The 15,356-nt window shown below is 50.3% G+C and overlaps 1 protein-coding gene across 1 annotated transcript; it reads right to left on the bottom strand.

Annotated features, from left to right (window-relative positions):
* Window positions 1-831: 831 nt before the first annotated feature.
* On the bottom strand, window positions 832-13,390 carry LOC127926388 (huntingtin-like; the record flags this gene model as incomplete). The annotated part of the gene is made up of 6 exons (XM_052511776.1): window positions 832-1,105; window positions 2,851-2,973; window positions 4,975-5,091; window positions 6,324-6,460; window positions 12,423-12,571; window positions 13,201-13,390. Coding segments are annotated over 6 exons (990 nt in total), but the record flags the coding sequence as incomplete, so codon positions are not given.
* Between the last annotated feature and the right edge of the window lie 1,966 nt (window positions 13,391-15,356).

Genomic DNA, 15,356 nt, shown 5'->3' with positions numbered 1-15,356 from the left:
TTTGGTTCCAACCGAATGTCTTTGTGAGATGCAGAGTAGATGATCTTCACATGTGTGGTTCCCACCGTGAAGCATGGAGGAGGAGGTGTGATGGAGTGGGGTGCTTTGCTGGTGACACTGTCTGTTATTTATTTAGAATTCAAGGCACACTTAACCAGCATGGCTAGCACAGCATTCTGTAGTGATACACCATCCCATCAGGTTTGTGCTTAGTGGGACTACCATTTGATTTTCAACAGGACAATGACCCAAAACACACCTCCGGGCTGTGTAAAGGCTATTTGACAAAGAAGGAGAGTGATGGAGTGCAGCATCAGATTACCTGGCCTCCACAATCACCCAACCTCAACCCATTTGAGATGGTTTGGGATGAGTTGGACCGCTGAGTGAAGGAAAAGCAGCCAACAAGTGCTCAGCATATGTGGGAACTCCTTCAAGACTGTTGGAAAAGCATTCCAGGTGAAGCTGGTTGAGAGACTGCCAAGAGTGTGCAAAGCTGTCATCAAGGCAAAGGGTGGCTACATTGAAGAATCTAAAATCTAAAATAAATGGTGATTTGTTTAACACTTTTTTTGGTTACTACATGATTCCATATGTGTTATTTCATAGTTTTGATGTCGTCATCGTTATTCTACAATGTAGAAAATAGTAAAAATAAAGAAAAACCCTTGAATGAGTAGGTGTGAACAAACTTTTGACTGGTACTGTATATTTTTTAAAGTGAGGTTGCCAATTTTTTAAATATCGCGCTCTCTCATATTCCTAAATTATCAAGAGTCAACTTTGACCCCTAAAAGTGTGTACCTGGGGGAAACCCGATCCTGCACTCACCTGGCAAACGCCTCCTCCGGCAGCACCCGCTCTCCGTTGGCCTCCTGGTTGTCGGGGGCGACAGTTGCCGGGGGTCGCCAGGAGGCGGTGGCGGGGGCGACGAGAGGCTGCTGTCGTCGCGGAGACGTCGGATGGTGGGACAGGAGAGGAGGAGAGGAGAGAGGGAGAGCTCGTGGACACGAGAGAGGACTATGTCTTCAGTGGACTGAGAGATGAGGACTCGGAGGACAGCCAAGACACCTGACACCCACAACTGAACTGTGTTGACATTAGCCTGGGGAGGGAGGAGAGACGAGGCGGGAGGGAGAGAGGAGGGAGGGAGAGAGGAGGGAGGGAGAGAGAGAGGAGGGAGGGAGAGAGGAGGGAGGGAGAGAGGAGGGAGGGAGAGAGGGAGGGAGGGAGAGAGGGGGAGAGAGAGGAGGGAGGAGAGAGGAGGGAGGGAGAGAGGAGGGAGGGAGAGAGGAGGGAGAGAGGAGGGAGGGAGAGAGGATGGAGAGAGGAGGGAGGGAGAGAGAGCGAAGGAAGAAGGAGGGAGAGAGGGGGAAGGAGGGAGAGAGGAGGGAGGGAGAGAGAGAGGGGGAAGGAGGGAGAGAGGAGGGAGGGAGAGAGAGAGGGGGAAGGAGGGAGAGAGGAGGGAGGGAGAGAGAGAGGGGGAAGGAGGAGAGAGGAGGGAGGGAGAGAGAGAGGGGAGGGAGGAGAGAGAGAGGGGGAAGGAGGAGAGAGGAGGGAGGGAGAGAGAGAGGGGGAAGGAGGAGAGAGGAGGGAGGGAGAGAGAGAGGGGGGGAAGGAGGGAGAGAGGAGGGAGGGAGAGAGAGAGGGGGAAGGAGAGGAGAGAGAGAGGGGGAAGGAGGGAGAGAGGAGGGAGGGAGAGAGAGGGGGAAGGAGGGAGAGAGGAGGAGGGAGGGAGAGAGGAGGGAGGGAGAGAGAGAGGGGGAAGGAGGAGAGAGGAGGGAGGGGAGAGAGAGAGAGGGGAAGGAGGGAGAGAGGAGGGAGGGAGAGAGAGAGGAAGAAGGAGGGAGAGAGGGGGAAGGAGGGAGAGAGGAGGGAGGAGGGAGAGAGGAGGGAGGGGAGAGAGAGAGGGGGAAGGAGGAGAGAGGAGGGAGGGAGAGAGAGAGGGGGAAGGAGGGAGAGAGGAGGAGGGAGGGAGAGAGGAGGAGGGAGAGAGGAGGAGAGAGGGGGAAGGAGGGAGAGAGGAGGGAGGGAGAGAGAGAGAGGGAGGGAGAGAGAGAGGGGAAGGAGGGAGAGAGGAGGAAGGGGAGGGAGAGAGGAGGGGAGGGAGAGAGGAGGGAGGGAGAGAGAGAGGGGGGGAAGGAGGGAGAGAGAGAGGGAGGGAGAGAGAGAGGGGGAAGGAGGGAGAGAGGAGGAGGGAGGGAGAGAGGAGGGAGGGGAGAGAGGGGGAAGGAGGGAGAGAGGAGGGAGGAGAGAGAGGGGGAAGGAGGGAGAGAGGAGGGAGGGAGAGAGAGAGGAAGAAGGAGGGAGAGAGGGGAAGGAGGGAGAGAGGGAGGGAGGAGGGAGAGAGGAGGGAGGGAGAGAGAGAGGGGGAAGGAGGGAGAGAGGAGGGAGGGAGAGAGAGAGGGGGAAGGAGGGAGAGAGGAGGAGGGAGGGAGAGAGGAGGGAGGGAGAGAGAGAGGGGGAAGGAGGGAGAGAGGAGGGAGGGAGAGAGAGAGGGGGAAGGAGGGAGAGAGGAGGAGGGAGGGAGAGAGAGGAGAGAGAGAGGAAGGGAGAGGGAGGGGGAAGAAAGAGAGAGGGAGGGAGAGAGAGAGGGGGAAGGAGGGTGAGAGAGAGGAGCAGGAGGAGAGAGGAGGAGGGAGGGAGGAGGAGGGAGGGAGAGAGAGGAGAGCGAGAGGAGAGAGGGAGTGGGTAGGGAGGGAGGGAGGGAGGGGGTAGGGAGGGAGGGAGGGAGGAGGGAGGGAGGGAGGGAGGGAGGGAGGGAGGGAGGGAGGGAGGGAAAGAGTTAGCCTCAGTAAAGACCTGGCAACAATAGAATTATCCAAAAAGCTCAAATTCTGTGTGTCTCACCATGGTAGCAGGTGTAGTGAACATTCCCTTCAGCAGCATATCTACCGGGCGGAGAGAGGAGGGAGCGACCGTCTCAAACAGAGTGTTCAACACTCCCAGAGCCTCAGGGGAGTCCAGGTGCATCTAGGACAGAACACTGTGTTACCACTATGACATCACCTAGGACAGAACACTCAATCAGTAGACACCACCTCAGGTCCTGTGTTACTATGACACCACCTCAGGTACTGTGTTACTATGACACCACCTCAGGTACTGTGTTGCTATGACACCACCTCAGGTCCTGTGTTACTATGACACCACCTCAGGTACTGTGTTGCTATGACACCACCTCAGGTCCTGTGTTACTATGACACCACCTCAGGTCCTATGTTGCTATGACACCACCTCAGGTCCTGTGTTACTATGACACCACCTCAGGTCCTGTGTTGCTATGACACCACCTCAGGTCCTATGTTGCTATGACACCACCTCAGGTCCTGTGTTACTATGACACCACCTCAGGTCCTATGTTGCTATGACACCACCTCAGGTCCTGTGTTACTATGACACCACCTCAGGTCCTGTGTTACTATGACACCACCTCAGGTCCTGTGTTACTATGACACCACCTCAGGTCCTGTGTTACTATGACACCACCTCAGGTCCTGTGTTACTATGACACCACCTCAGGTCCTGTGTTGCTATGACACCACCTCAGGTACTGTGTTGCTATGACACCACCTCAGGTCCTGTGTTACTATGACACCACCTCAGGTACTGTGTTGCTATGACACCACCTCAGGTCCTGTGTTACTATGACACCACCTCAGGTACTGTGTTGCTATGACACCACCTCAGGTCCTGTGTTACTATGACACCACCTCAGGTCCTGTGTTACTATGACACCACCTCAGGTCCTGTGTTACTATGACACCACCTCAGGTCCTGTGTTGCTATGACACCACCTCAGGTACTGTGTTGCTATGACACCACCTCAGGTCCTGTGTTACTATGACACCACCTCAGGTACTGTGTTGCTATGACACCACCTCAGGTCCTGTGTTACTATGACACCACCTCAGGTACTGTGTTGCTATGACACCACCTCAGGTCCTGTGTTACTATGACACCACCTCAGGTCCTGTGTTACTATGACACCACCTCAGGTCCTGTGTTACTATGACACCACCTCAGGTCCTGTGTTACTATGACACCACCTCAGGTACTGTGTTGCTATGACACCACCTCAGGTCCTGTGTTGCTATGACACCACCTCAGGTCCTGTGTTGCTATGACACCACCTCAGGTCCTGTGTTACTATGACACCACCTCAGGTCCTGTGTTACTATGACACCACCTCAGGTCCTATGTTGCTATGACACCACCTCAGGTCCTGTGTTACTATGACACCACCTCAGGTCCTGTGTTACTATGACACCACCTCAGGTCCTGTGTTACTATGACACCACCTCAGGTCCTGTGTTACTATGACACCACCTCAGGTCCTGTGTTACTATGACACCACCTCAGGTACTGTGTTGCTATGACACCACCTCAGGTCCTGTGTTACTATGACACCACCTCAGGTACTGTGTTGCTATGACACCACCTCAGGTCCTGTGTTACTATGACACCACCTCAGGTACTGTGTTGCTATGACACCACCTCAGGTCCTGTGTTACTATGACACCACCTCAGGTCCTGTGTTACTATGACACCACCTCAGGTCCTGTGTTACTATGACACCACCTCAGGTCCTGTGTTGCTATGACACCACCTCAGGTCCTGTGTTACTATGACACCACCTCAGGTCCTGTGTTACTATGACACCACCTCAGGTCCTGTGTTACTATGACACCACCTCAGGTCCTGTGTTACTATGACACCACCTCAGGTCCTGTGTTGCTATGACACCACCTCAGGTCCTATGTTGCTATGACACCACCTCAGGTCCTGTGTTACTATGACACCACCTCAGGTCCTGTGTTGCTATGACACCACCTCAGGTCCTATGTTGCTATGACACCACCTCAGGTCCTGTGTTACTATGACACCACCTCAGGTCCCGTGTTAGGAACAGGCAGTACAGGAATAATTTTAAATACATTTTCAAGCTCTCTTTCTCTCTCACTGTGGTCGTACCTGTTGTTTTCCTATCATGGGCAGTATGATGTCAGCAATCTGTCTGGACAGTCTCTTCCACTTGTCCTCGTTCTCCTTGTGACACTGCTGGAGGACCAGGATGAACATCTCCAGCACCTAAAAATAGACACACAGAGGTCAAAGGTCACACAGGTGAAAATGTTATAATGGTTGCATGGTTCAAATATTTAATGATTCCAAAGTACCAAGGTTCCAAAGTACCAAGATTCCAAAGTACCAAGGTTCCAAAGTACCAAGATTCCAAAGTACAAAGGTTCCAAAGTACCAAGATTCCAAAGTACCAAGATTCCAAAGTACGAAGATTCCAAAGTACCAAGATTCCAAAGTACCAAGATTCCAAAGTACCAAGATTCCAAAGTACCAAGATTCCAAAGTACCAAGATTCCAAAGTACAAAGGTTCCAAAGTACCAAGATTCCAAAGTACCAAGATTCCAAAGTACCAAGATTCCAAAGTACCAAGATTCCAAAGTACAATGGTTCCAAAGTACCAAGATTCCAAAGTACCAAGATTCCAAAGTACCAAGATTCCAAAGTACAATGGTTCCAAAGTACAATGGTTCCAAAGTACCAAGATTCCAAAGTACCAAGATTCCAAAGTACAATGGTTCCAAAGTACCAAGATTCCAAAGTACCAAGATTCCAAAGTACAATGGTTCCAAAGTACCAAGATTCCAAAGTACCAAGATTCCAAAGTACCAAGATTCCAAAGTCCAAAGGTTCCAAAGTACCAAGGTTCCAAAGTACCAAGATTGCAAAGTACCAAGATTCCAAAGTACAATGGTTCCAAAGTACCAAGATTCCAAAGTACCAAGATTCCAAAGTACAATGGTTCCAAAGTACCAAGATTCCAAAGTACAATGGTTCCAAAGTACAATGGTTCCAAAGTAGCAAGATTCCAAAGTACCATGATTCCAAAGTACAATGGTTCCAAAGTACAAAGGTTCCAAAGTAACAAGATTCCAAAGTACCAAGATTCCAAAGTACCAAGATTCCAAAGTACAAAGGTTCCAAAGTACCAAGATTCCAAAGTACCAAGATTCCAAAGTACCAAGATTCCAAAGTACAAAGGTTCCAAAGTACCAAGATTCCAAAGTACCAAGATTCCAAAGTACCAAGATTCCAAAGTACAATGGTTCCAAAGTACAAAGGTTCCAAAGTAACAAGATTCCAAAGTACCAAGATTCCAAAGTACAATGGTTCCAAAGTACCAAGATTCCAAAGTACCAAGATTCCAAAGTACAAAGGTTCCAAAGTACCAAGATTCCAAAGTACAAAGGTTCCATGGTTCCAAAAGTACCACGGTGTCATGGTTCCAGAGGGTGTTTACCTGGTGGTACTGTATGAGTCTCAGCAGCATGGAGACCACCACCTCTTTCTGGGTGTCCAGCTCCTTCCCAGCATCAGCCTTGTTGGAGCCTCTCAGAACAAACAGGTCATGGACTATAGGCTGCAGGGCTGGGATGGCTGTATGGGGAGACAGACCCAGTCAGACGAGGAGGAGACAGACGCAGTCAGACGAGGAGGACAAAGACCCAGTCAGACGAGGAGGACAAAGACCCAGTCAGACAAGATGGAGGACAAAGACCCAGTCAGACAAGGAGATGGAGGAGAAAGACCCAGTCAGACAAGATGGAGGAGAGAGACACAGTCAGACAAGATGGAGGAGAGACCCAGTCAGACAAGATGGAGGAGAGAGACCCAGTCAGAGAAGATGGAGGAGAAAGACCCAGTCAGACAAGATGGAGGAGAAGACCCAGTCAGACAAGATGGAGGACAAAGACCCAGTCAGACAAGGAGATGGAGGAGAAAGACCCAGTCAGACAAGATGGAGGACAAAGACCCAGTCAGACAAGGAGATGGAGGAGAAAGACCCAGTCAGACAAGATGGAGGAGAGAGACACAGTCAGACAAGATGGAGGAGAGACCCAGTCAGACAAGATGGAGGAGAGAGACCCAGTCAGACAAGATGGAGGAGAAAGACCCAGTCAGACAAGATGGAGGAGAGAGACCCAGTCAGACAAGATGGAGGACAAAGACCCAGTCAGACAAGGAGATGGAGGAGAAAGACCCAGTCAGACAAGATGGAGGACAAAGACCCAGTCAGACAAGGAGATGGAGGAGAAAGACCCAGTCAGACAAGATGGAGGAGAGAGACACAGTCAGACAAGATGGAGGAGAGACCCAGTCAGACAAGATGGAGGAGAGAGACCCAGTCAGACAAGATGGAGGAGAAAGACCCAGTCAGACAAGATGGAGGAGAGAGACCCAGTCAGACAAGATGGAGGACAAAGACCCAGTCAGACAAGGAGATGGAGGAGAAAGACCCAGTCAGACAAGATGGAGGAGACAGTCAGACAAGAGTCAGACAAGATGGAGGAGAGAGACCCAGTCAGACAAGATGGAGGAGAGAGACCCAGTCAGACAAGATGGAGGAGAAAGACCCAGTCAGACAAGATGGAGGAGAGAGACCCAGTCAGACAAGATGGAGGAGAGAGACCCAGTCAGACAAGATGGAGGAGAGAGACCCAGTCAGACAAGATGGAGGAGAGAGACCCAGTCAGACAAGATGGAGGAGAGAGACCCAGTCAGACAAGATGGAGGAGAGAGACCCAGTCAGACAAGATGGAGGAGAGAGACCCAGTCAGACAAGATGGAGGAGAGAGACCCAGTCAGACGAGGAGGACAAAGACCCAGTCAGACGAGGAGGACAAAGACCCAGTCAGACAAGATGGAGGAGAAAGACCCAGTCAGACAAGATGGAGGAGAAAGACCCAGTCAGACAAGATGGAGGACAAAGACCCAGTCAGACGAGGAGGACAAAGACCCAGTCAGACGAGGAGGACAAAGACCCAGTCAGATGAGGAGGACAAAGACCCAGTCAGACAAGATGGAGGACAAAGACCCAGTCAGACAAGATGGAGGACAAAGACCCAGTCAGACGAGATGGAGGACAAAGACCCAGTCAGATGAGATGGAGGACAAAGACCCAGTCAGACGAGGAGGACAAAGACCCAGTCAGACAAGATGGAGGAGAGAGACCCAGTCAGACGAGGAGGACAAAGACCCAGTCAGACAAGATGGAGGACAAAGACCCAGTCAGACGAGGAGGACAAAGACCCAGTCAGACAAGATGGAGGAGAGAGACCCAGTCAGACGAGGAGGACAAAGACCCAGTCAGACGAGGAGGACAAAGACCCAGTCAGACGAGGAGGACAAAGACCCAGTCAGACAAGGAGGACAAAGACCCAGTCAGACGAGGAGGACAAAGACCCAGTCAGACAAGATGGAGGACAAAGACCCAGTCAGACGAGGAGGACAAAGACCCAGTCAGACGAGGAGGACAAAGACCCAGTCAGACGAGGAGGACAAAGACCCAGTCAGACAAGATGGAGGACAAAGACCCAGTCAGACAAGATGGAGGACAAAGACCCAGTCAGACAAGATGGAGGACAAAGACCCAGTCAGACAAGATGGAGGACAAAGACCCAGTCAGACAAGATGGAGGACAAAGACCCAGTCAGACAAGATGGAGGACAAAGACCCAGTCAGACAAGATGGAGGACAAAGACCCAGTCAGACAAGATGGAGGACAAAGACCCAGTCAGACAAGATGGAGGACAAAGACCCAGTCAGACAAGATGGAGGACAAAGACCCAGTCAGACAAGATGGAGGAGAGGGACCCAGTCAGACAAGATGGAGGAGAAGACAGTCAGACAAGATGGAGGAGAAAGAACCAGTCAGACAAGAAGGAGGAGAAAGACCCAGTCAGACAAGATGGAGGACAAAGACCCAGTCAGACAAGATGGAGGACAAAGACCCAGTCAGACAAGATGGAGGACAAAGACCCAGTCAGACAAGATGGAGGACAAAGACCCAGTCAGACAAGATGGAGGAGAAAGACCCAGTCAGACAAGATGGAGGAGAAAGACCCAGTCAGACAAGATGGAGGAGAAAGACCCAGTCAGACAAGATGGAGGAGAGAGACCCAGTCAGACAAGATGGAGGAGAAAGACCCAGTCAGACAAGATGGAGGAGAAAGACCCAGTCAGACAAGATGGAGGAGAGAGACCCAGTCAGACAAGATGGAGGACAAGACCCAGTCAGACAAGAGGAGGACAAAGACCCAGTCAGACGAGGAGGACAAGATCAGAGATGGAGGACAAAGACCCAGTCAGACAAGGAGGACAAAGACCCAGTCAGACAAGATGGACAAAGACCCAGTCAGACAAGAGGAGGACAAAGACCCAGTCAGACAAGACAAAGACCCAGTCAGGAAGGTGGAGGACAAAGACCCAGTCAGACAAGATGGAGGACAAAGACCCAGTCAGACAAGAGATGGAGGACCAGTCAGACAAAGACCCAGTCAGGATGGAGGACAAAGACCCAGTCAGACAAGATGGAGATGGAAGATGAGGACAAAGACCCAGTCAGACAAGATGGAGGACAAAGACCCAGTCAGACGAGGAGGACAAAGACCCAGTCAGACAAGATGGAGGAGAAAGACCCAGTCAGACAAGATGGAGGAGAGAGACCCAGTCAGACAAGATGGAGGAGAAAGACCCAGTCAGACAAGATGGAGGAGAAAGACCCAGTCAGACAAGATGGAGGAGAAAGACCCAGTCAGACAAGATGGAGGAGAGAGACCCAGTCAGACAAGATGGAGGAGAGAGACCCAGTCAGACAAGATGGAGGAGAGAGACCCAGTCAGACAAGATGGAGGAGAGAGACCCAGTCAGACAAGATGGAGGAGAGAGACCCAGTCAGACAAGATGGAGGAGAGAGACCCAGTCAGACAAGATGGAGGAGAGAGACCCAGTCAGACAAGATGGAGGAGAAAGACCCAGTCAGACAAGATGGAGGAGAGAGACCCAGTCAGACAAGATGGAGGGAGAGACCCAGTCAGGAGGAGGAGAAAGACCAGTCAGACAAGAGGAGGAAGAGACCCAGTCAGACAAGATGGAGGAGAAAGACCCAGTCAGACAAGATGGAGGAGAAAGAACCAGTCAGACAAGGAGGAGAGAGAGACCCAGTCAGACAAGATGGAGGACAAAGACCCAGTCAGACAAGGAGGACAAAGACCCAGTCAGACAAGATGGAGGAGAAAGACCAGTCAGACAAGATGGAGGAGAAAGACCCAGTCAGACAAGATGGAGGAGAAAGACCCAGTCAGACAAGATGGAGGAGAAAGACCCAGTCAGACAAGATGGAGGAGAAAGAACCAGTCAGACAAGAAGGAGGACAAAGACCCAGTCAGACAAGATGGAGGACAAAGACCCAGTCAGACAAGATGGAGGACAAAGACCCAGTCAGACGAGGAGGACAAAGACCCAGTCAGACGAGGAGGACAAAGACCCAGTCAGACAAGATGGAGGAGAGAGACCCAGTCAGACGAGGAGGACAAAGACCCAGTCAGACAAGATGGAGGAGAAAGACCCAGTCAGACAAGATGGAGGAGAAAGACCAGTCAGACAAGATGGAGGAGAAAGACCCAGTCAGACAAGATGGAGGAAAGACCCAGTCAGACAAGATGGAGGAGAAAGACCCAGTCAGACAAGATGGAGGAGAGAGACCCAGTCAGACAAGATGGAGGAGAAAGACCCAGTCAGACAAGATGGAGGAGAAAGACCCAGTCAGACAAGATGGAGGAGAAAGAACCAGTCAGACAAGAAGGAGGAGAAAGACCCAGTCAGACAAGATGGAGGACAAAGACCCAGTCAGACAAGATGGAGGACAAAGACCCAGTCAGACAAGATGGAGGACAAAGACCCAGTCAGACAAGATGGAGGACAAAGACCCAGTCAGACAAGATGGAGGACAAAGACCCAGTCAGACAAGATGGAGGAGAGAGACCCAGTCAGACAAGATGGAGGAGAAAGACCCAGTCAGACAAGATGGAGGACAAAGACCCAGTCAGACAAGATGGAGGAGAAAGACCCAGTGACAAGATGGAGAGAGAGACCCAGTCAGACAAGATGGAGGAGAGAGACCCAGTCAGACAAGATGGAGGAGAAAGACCCAGTCAGACAAGATGGAGGAGAAAGACCCAGTCAGACAAGATGGAGGAGAAAGACCCAGTCAGACAAGATGGAGGAGAAAGACCCAGTCAGACAAGATGGAGGAGAAAGACCCAGTCAGACAAGATGGAGGAGAGAGACCCAGTCAGACAAGATGGAGGAGAAAGACCCAGTCAGACAAGATGGAGGAGAAAGACCCAGTCAGACAAGATGGAGGAGAAAGACCCAGTCAGACAAGATGGAGGAGAAAGACCCAGTCAGACAAGATGGAGGAGAAAGACCCAGTCAGACAAGATGGAGGAGAAAGACCCAGTCAGACAAGATGGAGGAGAAAGACCCAGTCAGACAAGATGGAGGACAAAGACCCAGTCAGACAAGATGGAGGAGAAAGACCCAGTCAGACAAGATGGAGGAGAAAGAACCAGTCAGACAAGAAGGAGGAGAAAGACCCAGTCAGACAAGATGGAGGAGAAAGACCCAGTCAGACAAGATGGAGGAGAAAGACCCAGTCAGACAAGATGGAGGAGAAAGACCCAGTCAGACAAGATGGAGGAGAAAGACCCAGTCAGACAAGATGGAGGAGAAAGAACCAGTCAGACAAGATGGAGGAGAGAGACCCACATCCTCATCAACCACCAGTGAGTCCTGGAACCAATATTATTCAGTAACACAACATGGGCATGTGGTCAGTGTATCGGCTCTGTGTCTGTTCCTACCATGTGGTCAGTGTATCGGCTCTGTGTCTGTTCCTACCATGTGGTCAGTGTATCGGCTCTGTGTCTGTTCCTACCATGTGGTCAGTGTATCGGCTCTGTGTGTGTTCAGACCATGTGGTCAGTGTATCGGCTCTGTGTCTGTTCCTACCATGTGGTCAGTGTATCGAAGCTCTGTGTCTGTTCCTACCATGTGGTCAGTGAAAGGCCCTGTGTCTGTTCCTACCATGTGGTCAGTGTATCGGCTCTGTGTGTGTTCCTACCATGTGGTCAGATGGATCGGCTCTGTGTGTGTTCAACCATGTGGTCAGTGTATCGGCTCTGTGTCTGTTCCTACCATGTGGTCAGTGTATCGGCTCTGTGTCTGTTCCTACCATGTGGTCAGTGTATCGGCTCTCTGTCTGTTCCTACCATGTGGTCAGTGTATCGGCTCTGTGTCTGTTCCTACCATGTGGTCAGTGTATCGGCTCTGTGTCTGTTCCTACCATGTGTCACAGCCTTCCTCCCACTAGCCATGTGGTCAGTGTATCGGCTCTGTGTCTGTTCCTACCATGTGGTCAGTGTATCGGCTCTGTGTCTGTTCCTACCATGTGGTCAGTGTATCGGCTCTGTGTCTGTTCCTACCATGTGGTCAGTGTATCGGCTCTGTGTCTGTTCCTACCATGTGGTCAGTGTATCGGCTCTGTGTCTGTTCCTACCATGTGTCACAGCCTTCCTCCCACTCGCCATGATGCCGTCACAGAGTTGAATGATCTTGGGGATGCTGATGATCTGTTTGGAGTGGTACCGCTCGTACGACAACAGAACCAGGAAGAAGAATATGTTGGGGACGATCGCCTCCGAATCTCTGGAGAGACAGAGTCAGGGAGAGAGAGAAAGAAAAAGACAGAGAGGCAGAGAGAGACACAACGAAAGAGAGAGAGAGAGACAACGAAAACGAAAGAGAGAGAGACAACAAAAGAGAGAGAGAGAGAGACAACAAAAGAGAGAGAGTGAGAGAGACAAAGAAAGAGAGAGACAGACAGAAAGAAAGAGAGAGAGAGAGAAAAAGAAAGAGAGAGAAACAAAGAAAGAGAGAGACAGAAAGAAAGAGAGAGAGAGAGACAAAGAAGAAAGAGAGAAAGAAAGAGAGAGAGAGAGAGAGAAAGAAAGAGAGAGAGAGAAAGAAAGAGAGAGAGAGAGAAGAGAAAGAAAGAGAGAGACAACAATGAAAGAGAGAGAGAGACAAAGAAAGTGAGAGAGAGACAAAGAAAGAGAGAGAGAGACAAAGAAAGAGAGAGAAAGAAAGAAAGAAAGAAAGAAAGAGAGAGAGAGACAATGAAAGAGAGAGAGAGACAAAGAAAGAGAGAGAGACAATGAAAGAGAGACAGAGAGAGAGAGAAAGAGAGAACATCAGACAACGTGCTCAATCTAAAGTGTAGAAATCAGACAAGCCCTTTTTTGGGGGTCTTGGTCAAAAGGTGATGAAGGTCTTACCTGAACTGTCCCACCTCAATGTACTCAAACTGCTTCAGTACAAAACCTATGAACACCTGGAACAGAGAGACGAGGTTACAAACCACAAAACCTACGAACACCTGGAACAGAGAGACGAGGTTACAAACCACACAACCTATGAACACCTGGAACAGAGAGACGAGGTTACAACCACACAACCTATGAACACCTGGAGCAGAGAGACGAGGTTACAACCACAACACCTATGAACACCTGGAACAGAGAGACGAGGTTACAACCACAAAACCTATGAACACCTGGAACAGAGAGACGAGGTTACAACCACACAACCTATGAACACCTGGAACAGAGAGACGAGGTTACAACCACACAACCTATGAACACCTGGAACAGAGAGACGAGGTTACAACCACACAACCTATGAACACCTGGAACAGAGAGACGAGGTTACAACCACAACACCTATGAACACCTGGAACAGAGAGACGAGGTTACAACCACACAACCTATGAACACCTGGAGCAGAGAGACGAGGTTACAACCACACCACCTATGAACACCTGGAACAGAGAGACGAGGTTACAACCACAACACCTATGAACACCTGGAACAGAGAGACGAGGTTACAACCACACAACCTATGAACACCTGGAACAGAGAGACGAGGTTACAACCACAACACCTATGAACACCTGGAACAGAGAGACGAGGTTACAACCACACAACCTATGAACACCTGGAACAGAGAGACGAGGTTACAACCACACAACCTATGAACACCTGGAACAGAGAGACGAGGTTACAACCACAACACCTATGAACACCTGGAACAGAGAGACGAGGTTACAACCACACAACCTATGAACACCTGGAAGAGAGAGACAAGGTTACAACCACAACACCTATGAACACCTGGAACAGGGAGACGAGGTTACAACCACAAAACCTATGAACACCTGGAACAGGGAGACGAGGTTACAACCACACAACCTATGAACACCTGGAACAGAGAGACGAGGTTACAACCACAACACCTATGAACACCTGGAACAGAGAGACGAGGTTACAACCACACAACCTATGAACACCTGGAACAGAGAGACGAGGTTACAACCACAACACCTATGAACACCTGGAACAGAGAGACGAGGTTACAACCACAACACCTATGAACACCTGGAACAGAGAGACGAGGTTACAACCACAACACCTATGAACACCTGGAACAGAGAGACGAGGTTACAACCACACAACCTATGAACACCTGGAACAGAGAGACGAGGTTACAACCACACAACCTATGAACACCTGGAACAGAGAGACGAGGTTACAACCACAACACCTATGAACACCTGGAACAGAGAGACGAGGTTACAACCACAACACCTATGAACACCCAACCACACAACCTATGAACACCTGAACAGAGAGATGAGGTTACAACCACAACACCTATGAACACCTGAATATAGAAGGTTACAACCACAACACCTGAGAACAGAGACGAGGTTACAACCACAACACCTATGAACACCTGGAACAGAGAGACGAGGTTACAACCACAACACCTATGAACACCTGAACAGAGACGAGGTTACAAACCACAACACCTATGAACACCTGGAACACAAACCACACAACATGAACAGAGAGACGAGGTTACAACCACACAACCTATGAACACCTGAACAGAGAGATGAGGTTACAAAACAAACACCTATGAACACCTGGAACAGAGAGACGAGGTTACAACCACAACACCTATGAACACCTGGAACAGAGAGACAAGGTTACAACCACAACACCTATGAACACCTGGAACAGAGAGACGAGGTTACAACCACACAACCTATGAACACCTGAACAGAGAGACGAGGTTACAACCACAAACCTATGAACACCTGGAACAGAGAGACGAGGTTACAACCACAACACCTATGAACACCTGGAACAGAGAGACGAGGCACAAACCATTGGCACAACCCATGAACACTGGAACAGAGAGACGAGGTTACAACCACAACACCTATGAACACCTGGAACAGAAAGACGAGGTTACAACCACACAACCTATGAACACCTGGAACAGAGAGACGAGGTTACAAACTACACAACCTATGAAACACCTGGAAGAGAGAGACGAGGTTACAACCACACAACCTATGAACACCTGG

The sequence above is a fragment of the Oncorhynchus keta genome, unplaced genomic scaffold (assembly GCF_023373465.1).
Source record: "Oncorhynchus keta strain PuntledgeMale-10-30-2019 unplaced genomic scaffold, Oket_V2 Un_contig_7474_pilon_pilon, whole genome shotgun sequence".
NCBI lineage: Eukaryota > Metazoa > Chordata > Actinopteri > Salmoniformes > Salmonidae > Oncorhynchus > Oncorhynchus keta.
The sequence above is the reverse complement of the archived record's forward strand: the minus strand, read 5'-3'. Positions and strand labels throughout refer to the sequence as shown.